General features: G+C 45.7%; 1 protein-coding gene across 1 annotated transcript in view; it reads right to left on the reverse strand.

The window, feature by feature from the left end:
- Positions 1 to 24,821, reverse strand: part of LOC105480656 (mitogen-activated protein kinase 1) — a 108,190-nt gene that overhangs the window by 4,859 nt on the left and 78,510 nt on the right. Inside the window, exons 5-8 of the mRNA XM_071080062.1 lie at positions 24,672 to 24,786; positions 24,238 to 24,369; positions 7,021 to 7,130; positions 2,923 to 3,048 (exon numbers count right to left, since the gene is read on the reverse strand). Of these exons, the coding sequence (XP_070936163.1) occupies positions 2,932 to 3,048; positions 7,021 to 7,130; positions 24,238 to 24,369; positions 24,672 to 24,786 (474 nt within the window). The 3' untranslated portion in view covers positions 2,923 to 2,931. The remainder of the gene's footprint in view (positions 1 to 2,922; positions 3,049 to 7,020; positions 7,131 to 24,237; positions 24,370 to 24,671; positions 24,787 to 24,821) is intronic.

Genomic DNA, 24,821 nt, shown 5'->3' on the forward strand with positions numbered 1-24,821 from the left:
CCTTGCCACGCTGGGACTCTCAGAGTGGTGGTGGACCCGACAGGGATACTGGTCCCCCGCCTTGCAAGGCTGGCTTCAGGAGGCTGTCAGCAACTGTGTCCTGTGGCCCCAGGAACAACCCTGCCGCTGTCTTGTCATCCTTGTGCCTGCGGTGCTGCCTGTCTCCAGTGGCCTGGCCAGCTGTCCCCCAAGTCCTTGCTCTCTCAGGTCCTCCTGCATCTTTACTGCCACCAGAGTCACCTGAGTCATTGCTTCAGGTCAGGTAGCTACCTGTGAGGGAGAGCTGGGCTCCTAGGGAGGCAAAGGCCACAGCCTGGGCTGGCCTCTTTTTCTGCAGCCCACTCTTGCTCTGCTGTCTGGCATGAACACCTTCCAGGTTCCACACAGCCGTGCCCCTCCCCAACCAGCAAAGAACCCAACTGCCAGGTTTCAGCTGCAGCCCAACTGCAAGTCGGCAACACTCTGCGAGGCTTTAATGTCTGCCTTACCCTCTGGGGCCCACCATGCCCGTGCCCACCACTGGGACTCTGTATACTCCTTGTTGTTTACATTTCCTGCTATGAGGCTGCTGGAAAGCAAAGCCTGTGTCTTATTCATCTTTGTTCCCTTCCTAACTGGCAAAAGGAAGTGCTCAATGCTGATTAAGTGATGAAAAATGAATTATCACGTCAACCCAGAAGCTCTTTTATACTAAAAATGTGCATAGTTGTGTCTGTGTGCCTTTCTCCCCTACTATGGGCCCCTTTGAGGCCGCATTTAGATCCTGCTTGCTCCGCTTGCTCTTGGTGTCTAAGGTAGACTAAGCAGGCAGCACGCCTGACCTCAAGCGACAGAGAAGATGAGATGATCACAGACCACCACCTGGCTGAGGGAAAATGACTGTGAAAGGAATTGTGAAGGAAGAAAAGCAACAGAGGTTGCTCAGTTCCATCTTCTAGGTTCTGTAAAGGGCAAAAGAGTAAACCTCTCAGGCCTCACAGGCCATCCAGGTCTGTTGTGACTACCCCACTCCACTGCTGTAGAGGAAAAGCAGCAAAGGTAACCTGTGAGCAAATCCAAGGCCCTGTGTGGCTCCATTTACAAAAACAGGCAGCGGCTGACCAGGGTCTAGTTAACCTGACCTTGTACTGGGAGTGTGTCCTGGAGCCTCACGGTGGGGCAGGGACTCTTGAGAAACAGAGACAACTGCTCCACTGTGAGCGCCTCATGGAGGAGCCAGGAAGGAAGCTCTGTGGGGACTGCAGGTGTGAAAATGGTTGGATCCTGGGGCCCAGCTTTCTGTCAGTGAGTGAGTGTGCAAATCACTGTGGCTAACACCTCCTCCACTAGACAGCCACATGAGTATGGGGCAACAGAAGACAGGAACCAGCTCAGTCCCCTGCTGATAACAGGCTTCTTTCTCAGTCACTACGCAGGGCTTATGGCTAGCAGTCCATTGCACATCCTGTTTGCGTGACTCCACAACACTTCCCTTGGGTTTGAGAGATTGTCTTTTGGGGTGTGTCTGGTGTCAACAGCAAGCTAAGCGAGGGCTTAACAGTGCCAGCAGTCCTGCCTCCCCTAAGTTGGTAGGTTTAGAAAATTCGCAGTCTTTCAGACTTTGCCTTTCCTCCTTCTCTTGAATTTGCCGCTTCTCACCACTTCATTTCTAGTCCAACGCTACAGCCCCTTTGGTATGGAAGACCAGGCATTTGTTCTTAGCTGATGTCCTACCCAGTCTTCCCTCATTTCAACCCCTCCTGCTTTGATGTCAGACTTTTGAAAACACCATTTTCCATCCCCCAAACTACCAATTCCCCACTCTGTTGCCCTGCCTGGCTTTCAGCGCTATCTGCTTGGAGGCTGTGTGGGTCATGTCAGGCCTCAGCTCATGTCTGCTTGGTTCTTTGTCCTCAGTGACAGGGAATGGACACCTGTAACTGCAACACGGTTCTGTCCAAAGCATCTCCCCAGCAACTGCTTCTACCTTGGCTCACAATTCTTTATTCACTGCTCTTTTCTACAGAGTTCTAAACACAAGTCCAGTTCTCTCCCCTCTTGTCATATACTCTCTAAAATCAAGATTTGCCTTCTTTTCCTGTATATTATTTTTTTTTTTTTTTTGAGAGAGGGTTCACCCAGGATGGAGTGCAGTGATACAGTCATAGCTCACTGCAGCCTTGGACTCTGAGATTCAAGAGATCCTCTCCCCTCAGCCTCTCAAAGTGCTGGAATTATAGGCATGAGCCATTGTGTTGGGTCTACTCAATTTTTAAAATCTACCAATATTGTCACGTTGTTCACCTCCCCTTATGACCTAAGCACATGCAGCTTCTGTGCAGGCCCATGTAAATCCCCGACTGGCCAGCCCAGCCTCCATCTCTTGGATGAAGTTTCCCCAGCTCTCCAGCCTACACTGCTAGTCTGAACTGGTAACACGGTCTGGGCCCCTTGCATGTGACATCAACTGTAGCACCAGGTCCCAGCTAGGAGTTTCTGAAGGGGCAGGCACAGAGGACCCTAACACTAGATTTATTTAACTGGTGGCTCTGCATTCCCTGGGAGGAAGGGAGTCCTGAGGCGAACCCTTTCAGAGAGATGCTCATGTAACTGTGAAACTGCTCTGGACAGGCAACAAGGAACAGATGAGAACCCAAACATGAACAATCTAGAATATGAAAAAGTTGTTTCCAAATAATCACATTCACTACCCTTGAGAGTAAAGGAGGTACCTGGAGTTTCTAATAAACAAGAAAGAGATTCCTAAAAGAATATATGTAACTTTCTAAATAATTTTTAATTCTAAATTAAAAAAAAAAAAAAACCTTTCAACAAGGAGCTTGGAAAAGAATACAAAATAACGGACCTCGAGGAACACAACATTCTAGAAACAAAAGGCAGTGCCTCCCTTGCTGGAGTTCACTGTATTAAAGCTCCACGTACCTGACAAATTTAAGATCTGTATCCCGGCTGGAATCTAGCAGTCTCTTCAAAAATTAGTTCTTTGAGCTTTTCCTTAGGCAAGTCATCCAATTCCATGTCGAATTTGAATGGTGCTTCGGCAATGGGCTTTAAGAGAAAACAAAACATTTAACAGTCAAAGTTGTTATGGGTAAGGCAGTAATTTACTGATTCATAAAATGACCACTGCTCAGATTCTGAATTTATACAACAGGACTGATGTCTCATAAAAACTTAAGAGTTGCTGGCCGGGCGTGGCGGCTCACACCTGTAATTCCAGCACTTTGGGAGGCCAAGGTGGGCGGCAAGGTGGGCGGATCACTTGAGGTCAGAAGCTCGAGACCAGCCTGGTCCAATATGGTGAAAACCTGTCTCTACCAAAAATATAAAAAATTAGCCGAGTGTGGTGGTGCACGCCTGTAATCTCAGCTACTCAGAAGGCTGAGGCAGGAGAACTGCTTGAACCCAGGAGGCAGAGGTTGCAGTGAGCTGAGATCGTGCCGTGGCACTCCAGTCTGGGGGACAGAGCGAAAGACTAAGAGTTGTGCCCACACTCCGGAAGGTCTCATAAGCACTTAGACCGGGAGCAACTGAATCCGTTTATAAAGTGTTCTTCTGAACTTATCACAAATCCCAGAAGAATTTTAAAATGTTTTAAGGCAGTGAATGCTGAAATAAGAGAAATGTGCTGCTGTGGAGGTGGTGGGTGTTTATCCAATCAACACCCATAATACTAAAATACATGCATTTCGTTAAATAAATCATGGTATCTTTATATGAAAAAACATCTTAGAGCTGTTAAAAATTAAGCTGTAAGGCCAGGCGCAGTGGCTCACACCTGTAACCCCAGCACTTTGGGAGGCCAAGGTGGGAGAATCATTTGAGACCAGCCTGACCAACATAGCAAAACCCCATCTCTACTAAAAATACACAAAAATTAGCTAGGCATGGTGGCAGATCCCTGTCATCCCAGCTACTTGGGAGGCTGAGGAAGGAGAATTGCTTGAACCCAGGAGGTGGAGGTTGCAGTGAGCTGAGATTGCGCCACTGCACTCTGGCCTGGGCGACAGAGCAAGATTCCATCTCAAAAAAACAAAACAAAACAAAACAAAAAAACTGGCCAGGCATGGTGGCTCACGCCTGTAATCCCAGCACTTTTGGGAGGCCGAGGCAGGTGGATCCTGAGGTCAAGAGATTGAGGACATCCTGGCCAACATAGTGAAACTCCGTCTCTAGTAAAACTACAAAAATTAGCTGGGTATGGTGGTGCATGCCTGTAGTTCAAGCCACTCGGGAGGCTGAGGCAGGAGAATCGCTTGAACCCGGGAGGTAGAGGTTACAGTGAGCCGAGATTACACCATTGTACTCCAGCCTGGCCTGGTGACAGAGCAAGACTCCATCTCAAAAAAGAAAAAAAAAAAAAAAAAAGGAAAGAAAAAAGAGAAAAAAAAATAAACTGCAAGGAAGATTAATAGGAAAATGCCTATATTGTGTCAAGAAAATGAAAACTATTTTATTTTAAAAATTTAGATACAGAAATATAAGACCGGCTGGGCGCAGTGGCTCAAGCCTGTAATCCCAGCACTTTGGGAGGCCGAGACGGGCGGATCACGAGGTCAGGAGATCGAGACCATCCTGGCTGACACTGTGAAACCCCGTCTCTACTAAAAACTACAAAAAACTAGCCGGGCGAGGTGGCGGGCGCCTGTAGTCCCAGCTACTCGGGAGGCTGAGGCAGGAGAATGGCGTGAACCCGGGAGGCGGAGCTTGCAGTGAGCTGAGATCCAGCCACTGCACTCCAGCCTGGGTGGCAGAGCGAGACTCCGTCTCAAAAAAAAAAACAAAAACAAACAAACAAAAAAAAAAAACACTGCACCCAGAAATATAAGACCGAGAAGGAAATACTCCAAAATGTTAATAACTGTAACAAGATTATAGAGCTACATCTTTGTAGTATGAAAAAAAAAAAACACTCTTATATTTTCTCACAAGTTTTCTTCTTTTTTTTTTTTTTTTTTTTGACACAAAACCTTGCTCTGTTGCCCAGGCTGGAGTGCAGTGATACAATCCTGGCTTATTGCAACCTCCTCCTCCTGGGTTCAAGTGATTCTCCTGCCTCAGCCTCCAGAGTAGCTGGGATTATATGTGCCTGCCTGCCACAACACCCGCCTAATTTTTGTATTTTTAGTAGAGACAGGGTTTTCACCATGTTGGCCAGACTGGTCTACCTCTGACCTCAGGTGATCCACCCACTTTGACCTCCCAAAGTGCTGGAATTACAAGTGTGAGCCACCACACCTGGCCCCATTTTTTTTTTTTGAGACTGTCTCATTCTATTGCCGAGGCTGGTGTGCAGTGGCATGGTCTTGACTCGCTGCAACCTCCACCTCCTGGGTTCAAGTGATTCTTATACCTCAGCCTACAGAGTGGCTGGGATTACAAACACGCACTATCATGCCCAGTTATTTTTGTATTTTTAGTAGAGAAGGGGTTTCCCCATGTTGGCCAGGCTGGTCTCCAACTCCTGACCTCAAGTCATCCGCCTGCCTCGACCTCCCAAAGTGTTGGGATTACAGGCGTGAGCCATCGTGTCCAGCTCCCATTTTAATTTTTAACCATACTCCAGAAAGCTATTTAAGTAAAATATGCGCTTAAATAGCTTAGTCTAGATCAAAGAACCCCATACACACTCAGTGACAAACAATGATATTATTTTTTAGAGAAAGAGTTTTGCCTGTCACCCAAGCTGGAGTGCAGTGGTGTGATCACAGCTCAATGAAACCTTGATCTCCTGGGCTGAAGCAATCTTCCCACCTCAGCCTTCTGAACAGCTGGGACTACAGGTGTGAGCCACTGTGCCTGGCCACATTTTGATTTTTACTGCCCGTGAACTAATGCAATGTTACAGAACTAAGCTGATGATGATACCAGTTGTCAGTCAGTGAATGCCTAGATTCTCACGTCTCACCCATGTAATCCTCACACGAGGCCTTTAGGAGGAGGAAGCACAGACCCCAAACTCCGCACTAAGCTTTGGCCATCCGAAAGCGGACAAGGACTCATGTCCAGAAGAATAAATAGCTCAACCCGAAGGAGGGCTATGCATCTGGGATCACAGCAGGTGTCCTACACGCATCATCCACTATCCCAGCCAGCTGATTTGGACTCAGAAGCTTGGGAAATCTCCAGCCCACTAAGCTTAGAAGAACCCCAAACCTGTATTCCCACCTATTCTGTGTTACTGGCTACGTTGTATTTCACAAGCTGCCTCATTTGTTGCTGGAGGTAGGGAGACGGATGTGGAAGGGAAAGCTGATTCTTTCAAAAACAGGAGGGTAAAGACTATTCTCTGTGCATGTGAGCCTCAACTAGAACAATCCAAACTTTTGGTTCATACTGCATTTTTCTTTGTTATCCTCCAGAGATTAAAGTTAAAACCGAACCCCAGAGGAACCAGAGAGCCAAGGCACTAGGACTGTCTTGGAGAGAACATGACATGCAGCTTCTTCTACTCGAATGCCCCGCCTGCTCTGAAGAGCTGCCACATCCACTCTGGCCTCATCACTTCTTACAACAGACTCTCATGTCCTTGTCTCTAGGGAATAGCACACCCGACATGGAGTCGCCAAGCCACAGTGGAAACTGTCCAGGTTGACTTCCCTCCCTATTCTGTGTGCTGTCCCTGTCAGCAGGCTGACCACCTCCTCTCCACTCTGGCCATCCTCAGGGCCAGCACATCACTTCAGGTGTCTCTTCCTATCAAACCATGACAATGGCCTCCAGTCTCAGACCCCTGTCCTCTCTGTGCTCCACACTGGTGCAGCTGCCCCCTTTATACATGCATTTTCCCCACCCCTACCTGTTGCAGGTAGCCTGGAGGAAGTCTGCTGAGATAGAGTTATGCGGGGAGAAGGTTTCAAGCTGTGCCCCACAGCACTCATCCTCAAGGCAAAGGTGGGCTTGTTGGAAGAACCAGGTATGGCACCAGGTACATCTCAGGAAAATCTAAGCAAGATATGGTTGGTCCACTGCTGGCTGATCTATGTCCCTGAAGCAGCAGCCAGGAACATGAGCTCTTACCTCGTCACTCGGGTCGTAATACTGCTCCAGATATGGGTGGGCCAGAGCCTGTTCTACTTCAATCCTCTTGTGAGGGTTGAATGTCAACATTTTGTCCAGTAAGTCCAGAGCTATAAAGAGAAAGGTTTTGCAGTAGTGAGAGCAGGAGTAGTAGTCACGGAAATACTTCAATTTCCTGTTTAAGTAAACTCACCCACAAAACAACTAACCTAAGCATGACTACGGAGACAGCAGCCAGCACAAAAGATTCTGACTGTATCTCCAAGTCTCCTGAGACTGTGAACGTAGGGGCTGACCACCTGACAATCGCAGACCTCATCACTCGGGAAGGAGCGGGGATCATGATTCGAACCCAGGTCTGCCTACAAAACCTGGACTTTTCCTAAGATAGGACTCTGCGCTGCAGGTATCAAAGGCAAAGGTTTTATGTATGTACTTTTCTCAGATCAACTTGGAAGTCATTTTTGTCCTGGTCTATTTGTCTCCTGACACACAGAACAGGTCTCCAAGGTCACAGAAGAAAACACTCTTCTTCCAGGATCTGGTTGAGAGACATGTGTGGCCAAAGGCCTCCCAGCCAACTCTGCAGCTGAGTCTTTCTGCAAGGCCCAACGCCTTAAGTCCTCTTTTGCCCTGGCCAATAGTCAATAGCTGAGCAGTTCTTTTACCGCTAGGGTGCAGCAGCAGGAACAAACGTGGATCAACTGCACTGTGATGGAGAGGGCGCTGACAAGCAGCTCACCCTGATGGCCCCCATGGCTGGCCCCCAGTCACCACCTCAGCCAAAAGACGGCTGGAGGGTCTGGCTAACAGTGGCTGGGACAAGGGTTAAGAGAAATGTGAGGAAATACTGTGTTTAGTAGCAGGAGTAGGTGTATTGAGAAACAATACATGCTAAAGAACATTATTGTTCTGGTAAAAAGGTAGCAAAGGGGCTCCTTTTAAAAATATTTCATGTATCCTTTTATTTAGTGATGCTCAGACTACTGGTTTCAATTTAAGTAGCAGGTCTTTTCTTCAAATTAAACCCTAAGAGGAGCCTCAAGATATGGCAGAGGTAAAAAAGAAGATACTCTGTCTTCCCTTAGGTCCTAGTTCACAGCCTGAGGCACCCCAAAAAATCCAAGCCTCCAAGGAACAAGTCTGAAAAACTAGCCAATCAATAAAAACCACAAATTTTTAGACAATGTAGTGACACTAAAACGACAAAAACAGGCTAGGTGTGGTGGCTCACGCCTGTAATCCCAGCACTTTGGGAGGCTGAGGTGGGCGAGGTCAGGAGTTGAAGACCAGCCTGGTCAATACAGTGAAACTTGTCTCTACTTAAAAAAAAGAAAAAAATACAAAAATTAGCTGGGCGTGGCAGCACATGCCTGTAGTCCCAGCTACTCAAGAGGCTGAGGCAGAAGAATTGCTTAAACCTGGGAGGCAGAGGTTGCAGTGAGCTGAGACCGTGCCACTGCACTCCAGCCTGGGTGACAGACCGAGACTCCGTCTCAAAAACCAAACCAAACCAAACCAAACCAAAAACACTGGCACTACTTAATGAAGTCTCTTTTCTGACAATGATCATTTCTTTTTTTTTTTTTTTTTTTTGAGACGGAGTCTCCCTCTGTCGCCCAGACTGGAGTGCAGCGGTGCGATCTTGGCTTACTGCAAGCTCTGCCTCCCGGGTTCACACCATTCTCCTGCCTCAGCCTCCTGAGTGGCTGGGACTACAGGCGCCCACCACCACGCCTGGCTAATTTTTTGTATTTTTAGTAAAGATGGGGTTTCACCGTGTTAGCCAGGCTGGTCTCGATCTCCTGACCTCGTGATCTGCCCGCCTTGGCCTCTCGAAGTGCTGGGATTACAGGCGTGAGCCACCACGCCCAGCTGGCAATGATCATTTCTTATTAGGTTATTTGTAGGCGGCAAGGTCAACTTCATCCATCTGCAAATTAGCACATATTATTAAGCCCTCAAAGTAGAATGATAAAATATCATTTATTTCTTCAAGGCCGGGCGCGGTGGCTCAAGCCTGTAATCCCAGCACTTTGGGAGGCCGAGGCGGGAGGATCACAAGGTCAGGAGATCGAGACCACAGTGAAACCCCGTCTCTACTAAAAATACAAAAAAAAATTAGCTGGGCGCGATGGCGGGCGCCTGTAGTCCTAGCTACTCAGGAGGCTGAGGCAGGAGAATGGCGTGAACCCAGGAGGCGGAGCTTGCAGTGAGCCGAGATTGCGCCACTGCACTCCAGCCTGGGCAACAGCGTGAGACTCCGTCTCAAAAAAAAAAAGAACAGTCAGTAGACCTTCCGAAGGGATTGCTTGGGTGCTGGGTGGAGGTGGGAGACATCTAGCCACCTGAGGTCATTGAAGGGCTGTGGGTGTGTATCTGTGCTCAGCACCAGCCCCCAATTTTGACTTCCCTTGTTGCAACCCCTGACCTTAAGACAACAGGAGATGATAAACATGGCAAACCACATGCTGGACACAATGAGAAATTCTGCATAGAATACATTTACAAGTTATGTATGTTTCTATCTATAATCTTTTCAATACATACAAGTGCACTTTAGGAAATTATGGAATAATGATATTTTGTTTTATAGCCTAGAGAACTTTTCAGAGTAGAGAATCCAGACAGGTTTTGCCGAGACTGAAGCAGCATCTGCGCAGTAGAAGAGGTGGTTATGCCTGCAGCTGGGACCCTGGGTCTGTGGGCACACAAACTGGCTAGGTTTGGCAAATGGCCCTCTCAAGGGTCAGAATAAAGAAGCATGATGATCAAGAACCCAGGCATCTCTGGCTCAAATCCTACTTCCAACGAACACTTGTAGATATGTGTACAAGACACACAACCCTTGCCGAATCTTAAGATTCCTGTGGTCTATGATATAGGTAATAACTCCCACTTTGCTTCCTGCTCCCAACCAGCCCTCCCCACATAGAACTCACAGACATTTTCTCAAGGACTTTCTTGAAACTAGATTAAGTCATTTGGCTTTTCACTCAGTTAGACACTGTCTGTGCTAGCAAAAGTCCAGGAGGCCTGGACCACAATGAGATTCTAATAGCACTACTTCTAAATCACTGGGGGCAGGAGGGTCCTACCCAAACTTGTTAGTGTTAAGCAGAGAGGCACTCCAAGCCAACTGGATGTTTTGCAGCTTAAGCATTTCTGAAACAGATCCATTAGTTCCTTCAAGTTAAATAAATTCTAGGCCCTTAAACCTCCAGGCATAAATTTCGAAAGAAGACAGCTTTATTAAAAAAGATTTGCTACTTGAAAAATAGCTAGAGCTCTAGCCTTCTTTTACTGCAAGTGTTATTTCTACATTATTCATAGCTACAGAAGGAGAAAAGGAGAGAAATGGGAAGCAGCTGGCAGGTGTGGATCCCACAGTCAAGAGTGTCCGGACTCCCTCCTCCCACGCCACATGGGCATCCACTGGTAACACTCAGAGGGTGTGAATCATGGTTGCCCGTGTAGATGCTTACTTGGATACAGGTTTTATTTCTCCTAAGAGACTGGAAGTCCCTTTGAGGCTAGTATTACATCTGACCACAATTCCTGACTTTCCCAGTGCCTTCCAGAATGCCACATCTTCTCTTTCTGTGTTTTTTTTTTTTTTTTTGAGACGGAGTCTCGCTCTGTCGCCCAGGCTGGAGTGCAGTGGCCGGATCTCAGCTCACTGCAAGCTCCGCCTCCCGGGTTTACGCCATTCTCCTGCCTCAGCCTCCCGAGTAACTGGGACTACAGGCGCCCGCCACCTCGCCCGGCTAGTTTTTTTGTATTTTTAGTAGAGACGGGGTTTCACCATGTTAGCCAGGATGGTCTTGATCTCCTGACCTCATGATCCGCCTGTCTCGGCCTCCCAAAGTGCTGGGATTACAGGCTTGAGCCACCGCGCCCGGCCTTCTTTCTGTGTTTTTTGAAACAGAGTTTGGATTTTGTTCTATGGCCCAGGCTGGAGTGCAGTGGCATGATCATAGCTTACTGCAGCCTTGAACTCCTGGGCTCAAGCAATCCTCCTGCCTCAGCCTCTCGAGTAGCTGGTAATACAGGCACATGTTACCACACCCAGCTAATTTTTTTAAATTAATTTTTTTGTAGAGATGGGGTGTCACTATGTTGCCCAGGCTGGTCCTGAACTCCTGGGCTCAAGCGATCCTCCTGCCTCAGCCTCCCAAAGTGCTGAGATTACAGGCATGAGCCACTGTGCCTGGCCCTTCCCTCTTTTTTTTCTTTTTTGAAACGGAGTCTCGCTCTGTTCCCCAACCTCCACCTCCTGGGTTCAAGCGATTCTCCTGCCTCAGCCTCCTGAGTAGCTGGGATTACAGGCGCCTGCCACCACGCCAGGCTAATTTTTTGTATTTTTAAGTAGACACGGGGTTTCACCATGTTGGCCAGGGTGGTCTCGAACTCCTGACCTTGTGATCCACCCACCTCGGCCTCCCAAAGTGCTGGGATTACAAGTGTGAGCCACCACGCCTGGCCAGCCTGGCCCTTCTCGTTAACTTCAACTAGTATATAACAACCTGACCCCAACTCTTTCTTCTAATCCATCATCCTTTTTTCCTTCTTGCCCTGTCCTGGACCTGGGGAAAGCCAGTCGACTGGCTCTCCACAGTGCCTCTTCGTGTCCATCTTGACTGCCTCGTGAAACTCTGACCCTGAATCAGTGCTGCAACCTGTCACTTCCATCCTCAACTCATGTTTCTGTGCAGGGCCAGAGAAGAGACTGAACTGTGCAAAGTGTGCCAGTGCGACAGTGCTTCTCAAACTTTCTGATCTCACAAACTCTTTATACTCATAAAAACTACTGAGGGTTGATTTAAAAAGCAGTTAATTCCGCTCATAGCTCAAATAGTTACGTAAGTGCTTCTCCCTGAGAAAACCACCGCATTCAGTATGCAGCAAAAATGCTGTATATGTGTCACACAGACATTGTGAAGACATGTATTAAGGATGGATTTAATATGGTGAGTACTTTTCACTGGCACTGGTTTGAGCTGGTTTGAGCTGTGGCAGTGCAGAGCTCAGTAACCTCTCTAGTTCCACCGCCTTGACCTGGCTGTGGTGCTGCGGGCTCTGCTCACCATTGCTCCTGTGCCACAAGTGCTGATGGCAACATAGAGAGCAGTGTGAGTAACTCCTTAAGAGGATTATTAAAACAGCTTTAACCTCATGGATATCCTGAAAGGATCCCGGGGATCTCAACACTATCAGTAACTACTGTGCTACAAAAAATCAAGATTTTCAGTCTCGTCAAGGCCCTCAACAGCTTCTGGAAAGCCTTGGTCAGCCCCCTCCTCTACTCTCAGATTTCACCCAACTTGCATGGCTTGAATCATGACCTTCTTGTTAGCTGACCCTCATTACTCTCAGCACATTTTCTTGAGGATGCTACAGAGAAAACTGAGGTGCCCAAGAGTGATCTTCCTGGAATTCCCTCCTAGCCAGATCCACACATATCCTTACTGACACTGCCAAGAAAGATATCCTCTCTCTACTCAAAGTCAATTCTCCCTAACTTGTGGCCTGGTCCACAACCCCTTCCCCTCATGTGGACCAGTCATTTCTGTCTCCACTTTCCATTTCAAACTTCCCACTTCCACTCACTGTTTCAACTCCTCTTGCGTGGTCACCAACAAGCCCCTCACTGGAAAATCAACCCACATTTTCCAATCTGTATCTTGCTAGACCTCTCTGCCGCATGGACACTGCTGTGCATGCCTACTTTCTCAAAATGCCATCTTCTGCTTCTGGGGTATCACATGGCACTAGTTTCTTTTCTTTGTCCCTATTCCATCACTGGCTGAAGGTTTGTGTTCTTCAACTTCTCACAATCTCACTCTTTTTTTTTTTTTTTTTTTTTGAGACAGGGTCTCGCTTTGTTGCACAGGATGGAATCCAGTGGTGCGATCTCGGATCACTGCAACTTCTGCCTCCTGGGTTCAAGCGATCCTCCTACTTCAGCCTCCTGAGTAGCTGGGATTACAGGTGTGTGTCACCACATCAGGCTTATTTTTGTATTTTTGGCAGAGACGGGGTTTCGCCATGATGCTCAGGCTGGTGTTGAACTCCTGGGCTCAAGTGATCCACCCACTTTGGCCTCCCATAGTGCTGGGATTAGAGGCATGAGCCACCGCACTTGACCACAATCGCATTCTTCTATCTTTTCAATCCCTTGCATGATTTGAAAGACCACAGGTTAAATACCTCCCAAAGCTATCTTGAGTTGAGGGTGACCAAGCTGTAGATTAATAAATCCAACTCTGTGTAGGTAATAAAATAATATATAGCCTATGATTCAATTTATAATCAATGTATGCATCTACATGGGTAATAACAAAGTCTGCAAGCTTTCCAAACATTAGGTTATCTGAGAAATGGAGACAGACTTCTTACAGAAATTGCATTTTTTAATTAAAAAAAAAAAGCGGGGGCCAGAAGCGGTGGCTCACGCATGTAATCCTAGCAGTTTGGGAGGCTGAGGCGGGCAGATCACCAGGTCAGGAGATCGAGACCATTCTGGCTAACACAGTGAAACCCCATCTCTACTAAAAAATACAAGAAATTAGCCGGGCATAGTGGTGGGCGCCTGTAGTCCCAGCTACTCCAGAGGCTGAGGCAGGAGAATGGCATGAACCTGGGAGGCGGGGCTTGCAGTGAGCCAAGATCTTGCCACTGCACTCCAGCCTGGGCAACAGAGCGAGACTCCGTCTCAAAAAAAAAAAAAAAAAAAAAAAAAAAAAGTAGGTCTGGGTGTGGTAGTGGTGGGAGGATCCCATGAACCCAGGAGTTCAAGACAGGACTGGGAAACACAGTGAGATCCCATCTCTACAAAATTTCTTTTTTTAAATTAGCCAGGCATGGTGCTTGCCCGAGCCCAGGAGTTCAAGGCTGCAGTGAGCTGTGATTGTGCCACTGCACTCCAGCCTTCTAGCCTGGGCAACAGATGGAGATCCTGTCTCTTCAGGAAAAAAAAAAGAGGATGAGGGCAGAAAATAGAATTCCTTATCTTCCTTCACTCTTGGGGTCACCTGCTGGTTGTGCCCACCAGCATCCATCCACTGGCTCTCTATAATCCATCCAACTGTGTTTGCCATAGGGGAGCACTCAGGCTTGCCCACGCTCCCGGGCTGTGCTGTGGGAATGGTGACACTGACTAGGCCACATTCACCTGAGTGCCCTTGGCCACAGTGACAGATCAGGGATAGGCATGGCATCCAAGCTGAGCACAAAGAGGTGATGAGAGTCAGCCCAAGTCCTGGCTGCAACGATCAGGTCAAGTCTCTTATTGCCACCATAAGAAGAGAAGCTGACCTAAAGACAGTCCAGAGCAAGGCAAAGCTGGATGATAAAGAAGTCCAGATTCTAGACACAGTGTCTGTGCCCATCAATCCACATGCAACTGAACTTTTCAGTTATCAGAGCCAATAAAACCCTTTCTCAGGCCAGTAAGTTCTTGTTATGTGGAACTATGGAACTGAAAAGACCTCAGACAGCTGACACACCAAACCTGGTCTTCTGGTCTGTGTGAATGACTCACCCACATTCCCTTGCTCCCCAAGCACCATCATTCAATGGTAACCACTGCTTATCTTTTCACATATGTTGTTGAATTCTTTTCTGTGCATTTTCTTTTAGAAGGTTGAAATCACAATATGTATGACAAATGCTGTTTTATTTTCCCTTAGTAAATACTGCTCATTAGTATTTTCTCCCACTATGAAAACTCTGTAAAAAAAAATCACTTTTAGCAGCAGTAAAATATTCCTTTAAGTAGATGTCTCATAATTTACTCAGCCATTTGATTAACATTTGGCACTTAGGTTGTTTCTAATGCTTTACAGGTGCCTTAAATTAAACATAGACTAAACCAAATTCTCAACTGCTGTCACCCAAACTGCTCCTCCTATAGTTATCCTCAGATCTGTATTTCCTTGTAGACTGTGTGTCTTGTCCTTTGCTTATTTATTTATACACTGTGGTCTTAGATTTGTCTCTGCTCTTTAGATACTAATAATATTAATAATGAATCTAAAGTTAATAATAATTCCTTAACTCTTTTAATTATCCTATGAGGTGGGAACTACAAATTGTCTCAATTTTGGGTTGAGGAAATCATGAAACAGAGCTTAAATAACTTGTCCAAAGTCAAATATCCAAGTAGCAGAACCCTAGTGTGAACTCAGGAGGCTGATTCCAGAGCACTGGGTATCACCACTGCATTTTGCTGCCTTCTACAGAAGAGTTAGGAGAAGATCAAGTGTTACTCAATTTAGAACATTTTAGACCTACTGTCCATACCTAATCTAATTTTATTTAGCTTTTAAACTTTTATATGTCTCTCTTTCCTTGATGTTTGTTTTAAAACATAGGAAGTCGGCCAGGCACGGCGGGTTACGCCTGTAATCCCAGCACTTTGGGAGGCCGAGGCGGATGGGTCACGAGGTCAGGAGATCGAGACCATCCTGGCTAACACGGTGAAACCCCGTCTCTACTAAAAATACAAGAAATTAGCCGGGTGTGGTGGCGGGCGCCTGTAGTCCCAGCTACTCGGGAGATTGAGGCAGGAGAATGGCATGAACCCGGGAGGCAGAGCTTGCAGTGAGCAAAGATGACGCCACTGCACTCCAGCCTGGGCGACAGCGAGACTCCGTCTCAAAAAAAAAAAAAAAAAAAAAAAAAAAAAAAAAAAAAAACCCCACAAAAACATAGGAAGTCTTTCTCCATGCAGAGATCAGAAAAATACTGTATACTCAAAATATTGTTAGTTTTTCATGATACAATTTTTAAGTATCAATTATTTTAGAATTCATTTTGATGTATAATGATTTAAATTGATTTTCCTCCAAATAGCTATTCAACTAGCCCAGGACCATCTGCTGAATAATAATTTCTTCCCCCTCACTGAAGTCATTTGAGAATCGTAAGCTAAGACTCCTTTACAGAAAAATCTATAATACTGCTGGTTTAAGGGATACAGCAATCAAAAATTTCCAACAAACATGAAAAAATTTCAATCTCACTCTTAATTACAGAAAAACAAATTAAATGCCACTCCCCCATTTAGTTGGTAGACCTAAAAGTTCAATACCCAGAATTGCTGGAACAAAAGACATGTGAAAGAATCGCTAGACTGTCCTCTACAGAGACTCGACCAATTTACACTCCACCAGCTCTCTCTGAAAACGCCCTTTCCCCACAGCCTTGACCACACAGTAGGGTATCAAACTTTGATGTTCGCTTCTGTGATGAGGAGGGCGTTAAAAAAAAAAAAAAAAAAAAGCAATTCCTAACTTTTTGACTTTTCAATGTTTGTATCTTGCATAATGAGTAAAAATGAGTACCTTTTATACATTTAAGAGCTGTTTCAACTTCCTTTTCGGTAAACTCTCACTACCTGAACTTAAAAATTCTAGCTTGTAAGTTTTTTAATCTCTTGAGTTCCCTGAGGTCTTCCATTATTTCTTGACAAACTTAGACTATCAGTTCTGTAAGAACGCGCTCTCTCTCTCTCTCTTTTTTTAATGAGTCCTCAGACCTCCTATCTCCAAACACGTTCTTAATCCCACTTATTGCTGGTACTATGTATGTCCAGGGCCTTAGAAGCCTTGATGGCACAGAACAGATACTCAAATCTATTCACTGAATGAATGAATTTATGTATGTTTTCTTAAAAATATAAAAACAACTGGCCGGGTGTGGTGGCTCACCCCTGTAATCCCAGCACTTTGGGAGGCCAAGGCGGGTGGATCACGAGGTCAGGGGATCAAGACCATCCTGGCCAACATGGCCAACATCCTGGCTAAAAATACAAAAAATCAGCCAGGTGTGGCAGTGTGTGCCTGTAGTCCCAGCTACTAGGGAGGCTGAGGCAGGAGAACTGCTTGAACCTGGGAAGCAGAGGTTGCAGTGAGCCGAGATCGCACCACTGCACTCCAGCCTGTGTGACAGAGTAAGACTCCGTCTCGAAATTAAATAAACACATACATACATACATAAAAAGCAAAAATTAGCCAGGTGTGGTGGTATGTGCCTATAATCCCAGCTATTCAGGAGGCTGGGGTGGGAGAATCGCTTGAACCTGGGAGGCAGAGGTTGCAGTGAGCTGAGACTGTGCCACTGCACTCCAGCCTGGGAGACAGAGTAAGACTCTGTCTCCAAAAAAAAAAAAAAAAAAAAAAAAAAAAATTAAGCCAGGCACGCCACGTACTTGTGGTCCCAGCTACTCAAGAGGCTGAGACACAGGACTGCTTGAGCCCAGGAGGTGGAGGTTGCAGTGAGTTGAGACTGTGCAACTGCACTCCAGTTTGAGTGGCAGAGTGAGATCTTGTCTCAAAACAACAACAACAAAAAAGCATGGTAGAACTGTTGAAGTGTTGTTCTGAGATTTGGTCCCAAGAGACCTTGCAGCATAGGCTCTTGCTCTTTTGGAATATTTATGCCATCATGAGAAGCCACTGAGTCTAGTCTACTTTAGGATAAAGAGGCAACTGCAGGAAGGACCAACTGTAAGATATTAAACCACTACAACTGAGGGATGGTGGAGGGAGCCAGCAGATGATAGTAGTGCATGGCTGAACCCAGGCGGGCTCAGCAGAACTACTCAGCTGCACCAGCCCAATGGACTCAAGAACAAATGCATGGCTCTTGTTTCAAGCCTGAGTTTTGGAGTGTTTTTTTAATGCAGCAATAGGTAACTGATGTAAACTTTAATGTCCAATGTGAGTATGGCTGAAGGACACTTACGGGTCATCCCTACAAGGGAACATTAGGTAGTCACTCTTTAACAACTAGAGGCCGGGCACGGTGGCTCACACCTGTAATTCCAGCATTTTGGGAGGCCAAAGCAGGTGGATCAACTGAGGTCAGGAGTTCGTGACCAGCCTGACCAACATGATGAAACCAGTCTCTACTAAAAATAAAAAAAAAATTAGGCCAGGTACAGTGGCTCACACCTGTAATCCCAGCACTCTGAGAGGCCGAGGCGGATGGATCACGAGGTCAGGAGATCCAGACCATCCTGGCTAACAAGGTGAAACCCCACCTCTACTAAAAATACAAAAAATTAGCCGGGCATAGTGGCGGGTGCCTGTAGTCCCAGCTATTCGGGAGGCTGAGACAGGAGAATGGCGTCAACCCAGGAGGCGGAGCTTGCAGTGAGCCAAGATCTCGCCACTGCACTCCAGCCTGGGCAACAGAGCGAGACTCCATCTCAAAATAAAAATAAAAATTAAATAAATAAATAAATAAATAAAAATTAGCTGGGCCTGGTGGCAAGTGCCTGTAATTCCAGCTACGCAGGAGGCTGAGGCAGGAGAATAGCTTGAACCTGGGAGGTGGACGTTGCAGTGAGGCAAGATCGCACCTCTTGCACTCCACCCTGGGCAACAGAGCGAGGTATGGAAAGATGTTAGACCTACAAATGCCAGTAGTATGAACATTCACACAATCCTGTGATGCAGGTACTATCAATAATCATATAAAAAACAAAACCGGCTGGGTGCGACGGCGCATGTCTGTAATATCAGCACTTTGGGAGGCCGAGGCAGGAGGACTGCTTGAACCTAGTAGTTCAAGACCAGCCTGGGCACCATAGTGAGAACCCATCTCTACAAAAAATACAAAAATTAGCCAGATGTGGTGGTGCATGCCTATAGTCTCAGATACTTAGGAGGCTGAAGTGGGAGGACTGCTTGAGCCCGGGAGTTTGAGGTTGCAGTGAGCTATGATCATGCCTCTGCACTCCAGCCTGGGTGACAGAGCAGGACTCCATCTCAAAACCAAACCAAACAAAAACACAATCCACCACTCCCCCTAAAAAAGAAACAAAAGAAAACTGAGGCTCAGAAAGGTTAAGGAGTTTGTCTAATAGTCACACAGCTAGTAAGAGGCTGGGTTGTGGACTGTATCCAGGAGGTCAGGCTACAAAACCTGTACTCCTAACACCTGATGCTATACTGCTCCCTGTAGCACCACCAATTCCCATTTCTCCACTTTCTTTATTTTATTTAGAGCTTTGCACTACTTCTTCATTATATTCACCCAATACCAGCATTGCAAATTTAATTTCCTGGATTTTAGTGGTGTCAATTATCTGCATGAATGAATCTCAAACTTCATAATCTTAACCTAAAAAAAATGGCCAGCAGTGGTGGCTCACGCCTGTAATCCCAACACTTTTTTTTTTTTTTTTGAGACAGAGTCTTGCTCTGTTGCCCAGGCTGGAGTGCAGTGGCACGATCTTGGCTCACTGCAAGCTCCGCCTCCTGGGTTCATGCCATTCTCTTGCCTCAGCCCACTGCAAGCTCCACCTCCTGGGTTCATGCCATTCTCCTGCCTCAGCCTCCCGAGTAGCTGGGACTACAGGTGCCCGCCAGCTAACTTTTTTGTATTTTAGTAGAGATGGGGCTTCAGTGTGGCCTCGATCTCCTGACCTTATGATCTGCCCACTGTGGCCTCCCAAAGTGCTGGGATGACAGGCGTAATCCACCGTGCCCAGGCTGTAATCCCAACACTCTGGGAGGCCAAGGAGGGTAGATTGCTTGAGCCCAGGAATTCAAGACCAGTCTGGCAACGTGGGGCAATGCTGTCTCTATGAAAAATACAAAAAATTAGCTGGGCGTGGTGACATGCGCTTGTGGTCCCAGCTACTCAGGAGGCTGAGGTGGGCAGATCACGCGAGCCCAGGGAGGTCGAGGCTGAAGTGAGCTGTGATCATGCCATTGTACTCCAGCCTGGGCAACACGGTAAGACCCCTCTCAAAAGAAAAAAAGTGAGGCCAGGTGAGGTGGCTCACGCCTGTTAACCCCAGCACTTTGGAAGGCCGAGGCGGCGGATCACCTGAGGTCAGGAGATTGAGACCAGCCTGGCCAATGTGACGAAACCCCGTATCTACTAAAAATACAAAAAAATTAGCCGGGCATGGTGGCGTGCGCCCATAATCCCAGCTACTCAGGAGGTTGAGGCAGGAGAATCGCTTGAACCTGGGAGGTGGAGGTTGCAGTGAGACAAGATCACACCATTGCACTCCAGCCTGGGCAACAAGAGTGAAATTCTGTCTCAAAAAAAATTAAAAATAATAATAATAAAATGAAATAAAAAACAAAATGCAGGCTGGGTGGGAGCTGTGGCTCACGCCTGTAATCCCAGCACTTTGAGCGGCTAAGGCAGGTGGATCACCTGAGATCAGGAGTTTGAGACCAGCCTGACCAACATGCTAAAACCCCATCTCTATTAAAAATACAAAATTAGCTGGTCCATGCCTGTAATCCCAGCTACTTGGGAGGCTGAGGCAGGAGAATCACTTGAACTCGGGAGGCAGACGTTGCAGTGAGCCAAGATCACGCCATTGCACTCCAGCCCACTGGGCAACAGGAGCAAAACTTGAAAGAAGAAAGGAAGAAAGAAAGGAGGGGAGGGGAGGGGAGGGGAGAAAAAAGAAAATGAAAATAAGCGGCCGGGCACGGTGGCTCAGGCTGAGGCAGGTGGATCATGAGGTCAGGAGTTCAAGACCAGCCTGGCCAAGATGGTGACACCCCATCTCTACTAAAAATACAAAAATTAGCCAGGCACGGTGGCAGGCATCTGTAATCCCAGCTACTTGGGAGGCTGAGGCAAAGAACTGCTTGAACCCGGGAGGCAGAGGTTGCAATGAGCCGAGATCACGCCACTGAACTCTAGCCTGGGCGACAGAGTGAGACTGTCTCAGAAAAAAAAAGGAAAAAAGAAAATGAAAACAAGAATAAAAAAAGAATCAGAAATAGTTTGATGCAAATCATGATTAACTACAGACAAGAGTAAGGAAACAAATAGGAGAGGAACATCTGGGAGTAGGCCCTTTTTTTTGTTTTTTAAGAGAGAGAAGAGTCTCTCCGTCAGCATGGAGTGCAATGATGCAATCACAGCTAACAGCAGCTTTGACCTCCTTGGGCTTATGCAATCCTCCCTCCTCAGTTCCCCAGGTAGTTCAGACTACAGGTAGGTACTACTACACTTGGCTGAATTTTGAGTTTTTAATTTTGTAGAGATGGGGTCTTACTATGTTGTCCAAGCAGGTCTCAAATTCCTGGCCTCAAGCGATCCTCCTGTGTTGACCTCCCAATGGGCTAGGATCACAGGCATAAGCCACCATACCAGGCCTAATGATGCATCTCTGTTGCTTATGCACCTCTTTAAAAAAGCGACTCAGGAAATAACATTTAGTAACATTTAGGTAACATGCTTAGGAGGTATAATATACAAGCCAATCTAATCAGTAACATGTATTATGCATGTGACATTCTAGCTAAAAATATCCTACCATCAAAATACATTACAGGCCGGGTGTGGCTGCTCACGTCTGTAATCCTAACATTTTAGAAGCCCAGGGTGAGCAGATAGCTTGAGCTCAAGACTTCGGGACCAGACTGGGCAACACGGTGAAACCCTGTCTCTATAAAGAATACAAAAATTAGATAGGCATGGTGGCGGAGGTAGTTCCAGCTACTCAGTTGTAGTCCCAGCTACGCAGGTGGCTGAGGTGGGAGGATGGCTTGAGCCTGGGAGGTGGAGGTTGCAGTGAGCCGAGATTGTGCCACTGCGCTCCAGCCTGGGTGATATAGCCAGATCTGTCTCAAAAAAAAAAAAAAAAAAAAAAAAAAAAAAAAAAAAAACCCAAAACCAAAATACATTATATAATTACAACCACACAGATAGAAGCTTGCACACATTAGTGCAAAAAAAACGAAAGGTTACTGTGGGATCCTGGTGATCAGGATCATACTCCCTTACCATTCCTCCTATACTTCTTAACTGTCTACAATGATGAAATTCTTCTACCTTTATATGAAAGATTAAAAGAAAGTTTCTCCCATTTTCAAAAGAAATTCAGTTCTAAACCACCAAGTATTTCTCAACCTTCACTCAGGTCAATACATAAAACCAATTCAACATTTAAGTAGACAGTTGTTAAATCTACATATACACATATATTCATATGCATGTACAGATAAACACATATAGATAAAACAGGAAGTTAGAAATAGCTAAATTTCTAACAGAAGACTGGATAAAAATGCTATAAAATCATTAACGATAAGCTAGATCTATGCACTGATGTGAAAAGATGTTCAAGACACAATTCTATTAACAATGACATTTAGGGAATAATTATAAAAGAATTTTACCTTCTTAAATATTTCTATAATTTCTGAATTTTTAAAAAAGTAAACCCTTATAATAATTATTTTAAAAAAATTAATTATAGAGAAAATACGTACACGTATGCAGATAAAGATATGGAAGGACAAGCACCCTATTCAGATTCCCCCCTCCACTTTTAAGGAATCCTGTTTTTATAAATGGGCCCACCTAGATAATCCACCTACCTAGAGAGACAATCCAGGAAAATCTTCCTATCTTTTTTTTTTTTTGAGACAGAGTCTGGCTCTGTAGCCCAGGCTGGAGTGCAGTGGTGAGATCTCGGCCCACTGCAAGCTCCCCCTCCTGGATTCAAGCCATTTTCCTGCCTCAGCCTCCCAGGTAGCTGGGATTACAGGTGCCTGCCACCACGCCCAGCTAATTTTTTTTATTTTTTATTTTTTTATTTTTTTTTTTTAGTAGAGATGGGGTTTCACCATATAAGCCAGGATGGTCTCCATCTCCTGACCTTGTGATCCACCCACCTCAGCCTCCCCAAAGTGCTGGGATTACAGGTGTGAGCCACCGCGCCTGGCAACCTTCCTATCTTAAAAGTCAGCTGATGGGCCTACTCTGGGCATACCACACCGCTCATGGATTAGCCCTGCTCTGTAAGGAGCAGTTGGAAAAAAAAAAAAAAGGTCAGCTGATAAACAATCTTGATTGCATCTGCAACCATAACTCCTGTTTGCCAGGGAACCTAACACAGTTAATAGGCTCCAGAAATTAGAATATAGCCATGGGGGTGGATGGGGGGGTCATTATTCCGCCTATCATGGTTTTATAATAGTATGATGTTTTAAAAACTAGCTGCCTAATATATTTAACAGGTACATGTTAAATGGGAATAAAGGATAATACAATTATTAAACGAAGATGACCTAAAAAAAAAAAAAAGGGTAAAAATCAAATGTATCACTTTTTTCTTTTATGGGTACTCTAAAAAATCTTTGCCTAACATAAGGTCATGAAGATTCTCTCCTGTTTTCTTCTTGAAGGTTAATAACTTTAGGCCTTATATTTAGGTTTATGTTCCATTTTGAGTTTTGTAAATTTTGCATATGGGTGTCTAATTGTTCCAGCACCATTTGTTGAAGAGACTGACACAAGCAATGACGTGGATTTTTATAAATCTCAAATGCATTATGCTGAATGTGAGAATCTAGACATAAAAAGGCTACATACTCCATGATTCCATTAACATGACATGCCAGAAAAGGCACAACTATAGGGATAGAAATCAGATCAATGATTGCCAGAGACTGGGTTTGGAGAGGGGTGACCCACTACAAACGGCACAAGGCAACTTTTGGGGATGATGGGAGTATTATTCCACATCTCAATTGCAGCGGTTGTTATACGACAGTTCATGTTTGTTAAAATTCAGAGGCCCGCACAACTAAAAAGTGTGAATTTTATTCTGTGTAAATTATTATTCAATAAACCTGATTTTAAAAATTATCAAGTGACAAGATGAAAAGGTGTGATTTGTTTGCAGGGTTCAGTGCTGTGGCTCACGCCTGTAATCCCAGTACTTTGAGAGGCTGAGGCAGGCAGATCAAAAGGTCAGGAGTTCGATACCAGCCTGGCCAGCATAGTGAAACCCTATCTCTACTAAAAATACAAAAATGAGCCGGCGTGGTGGTGCGTGTCTGTAGTCCCAGTTACTCAGAAGACTGAGGCAGGAGACTCGCTTGAACCCAGGAGGAGGAGGCTGCAATGAGCTGAGATTGGGGCACTACATTCCAGCCTGGGCGACAGAGTGAGACTCTGTCCAAAACAAAACAAAAGAAAGTGACCTTAATGCAAGTTAAAATTAGCAAAGAAACCAAAAGGGGGAGAACTAGACAGTCATTACCAGGCTCCCTTACTGCACTGCCACTGTTTCCCAAAAAAAGGGAAGACAGCAATTCAGAGTGAGCACTAAAGAAAGCATTATCCAATAGCCATAGGCTCACTTTTCAGGCTAGTGACCTAACAATTTAACAAACATGAAGCTAAGTCTAAGAAAAAACTAATCAACGAAATAACATTTACCTTTGGAGTCAGCATTTGGGAACAGCCTGTTCCATGGCACCTTATTTTTGTGTGGAAGAGAAAGCAAATAGTTCCTAGCTTTTAAATTTATTATACAATTCAGGTCTTCTTGTGACGGGGATCCAAGAATACCTATCAGATAAAAAAATTAGCTGTTAGTTATCAAGACCAAGGCAAATGACTACACACCATCAACTGTGAGTCAGAATGAACCCTGATAATTAACGGTTTATCACCACCCCTAATGCTTACCTTTCTTAAGTTTTTACACAAAAGTCCTTAACATTTTAAATCAGGGAAGGTTAAAAATTCACACCTACCACAGGTTAAAGAGTGTATTAGAATTCTTCTTAATTTAATGAAGTGACTTTGATATAAGCTGTAGGCAGGCAAACTTGAGTAAATTTAGCTCCTGAAGGGCTCGGGAACCTTACCCAGAATGTGGTTCAGCTGGTCAAGATAATGCTTCCCTGGAAAGATGGGCCTGTTAGAAAGCATTTCTGCCAGAATGCAGCCTACAGACCAAATATCAATGGACTTGGTGTAGCCCTGCAGGAGAAAGAGAGACAAGACTGAAAATGGCA

This window comes from Macaca nemestrina, chromosome 15 (genome assembly GCF_043159975.1).
Source record: "Macaca nemestrina isolate mMacNem1 chromosome 15, mMacNem.hap1, whole genome shotgun sequence".
NCBI classification, from domain to species: Eukaryota; Metazoa; Chordata; class Mammalia; order Primates; family Cercopithecidae; genus Macaca; species Macaca nemestrina.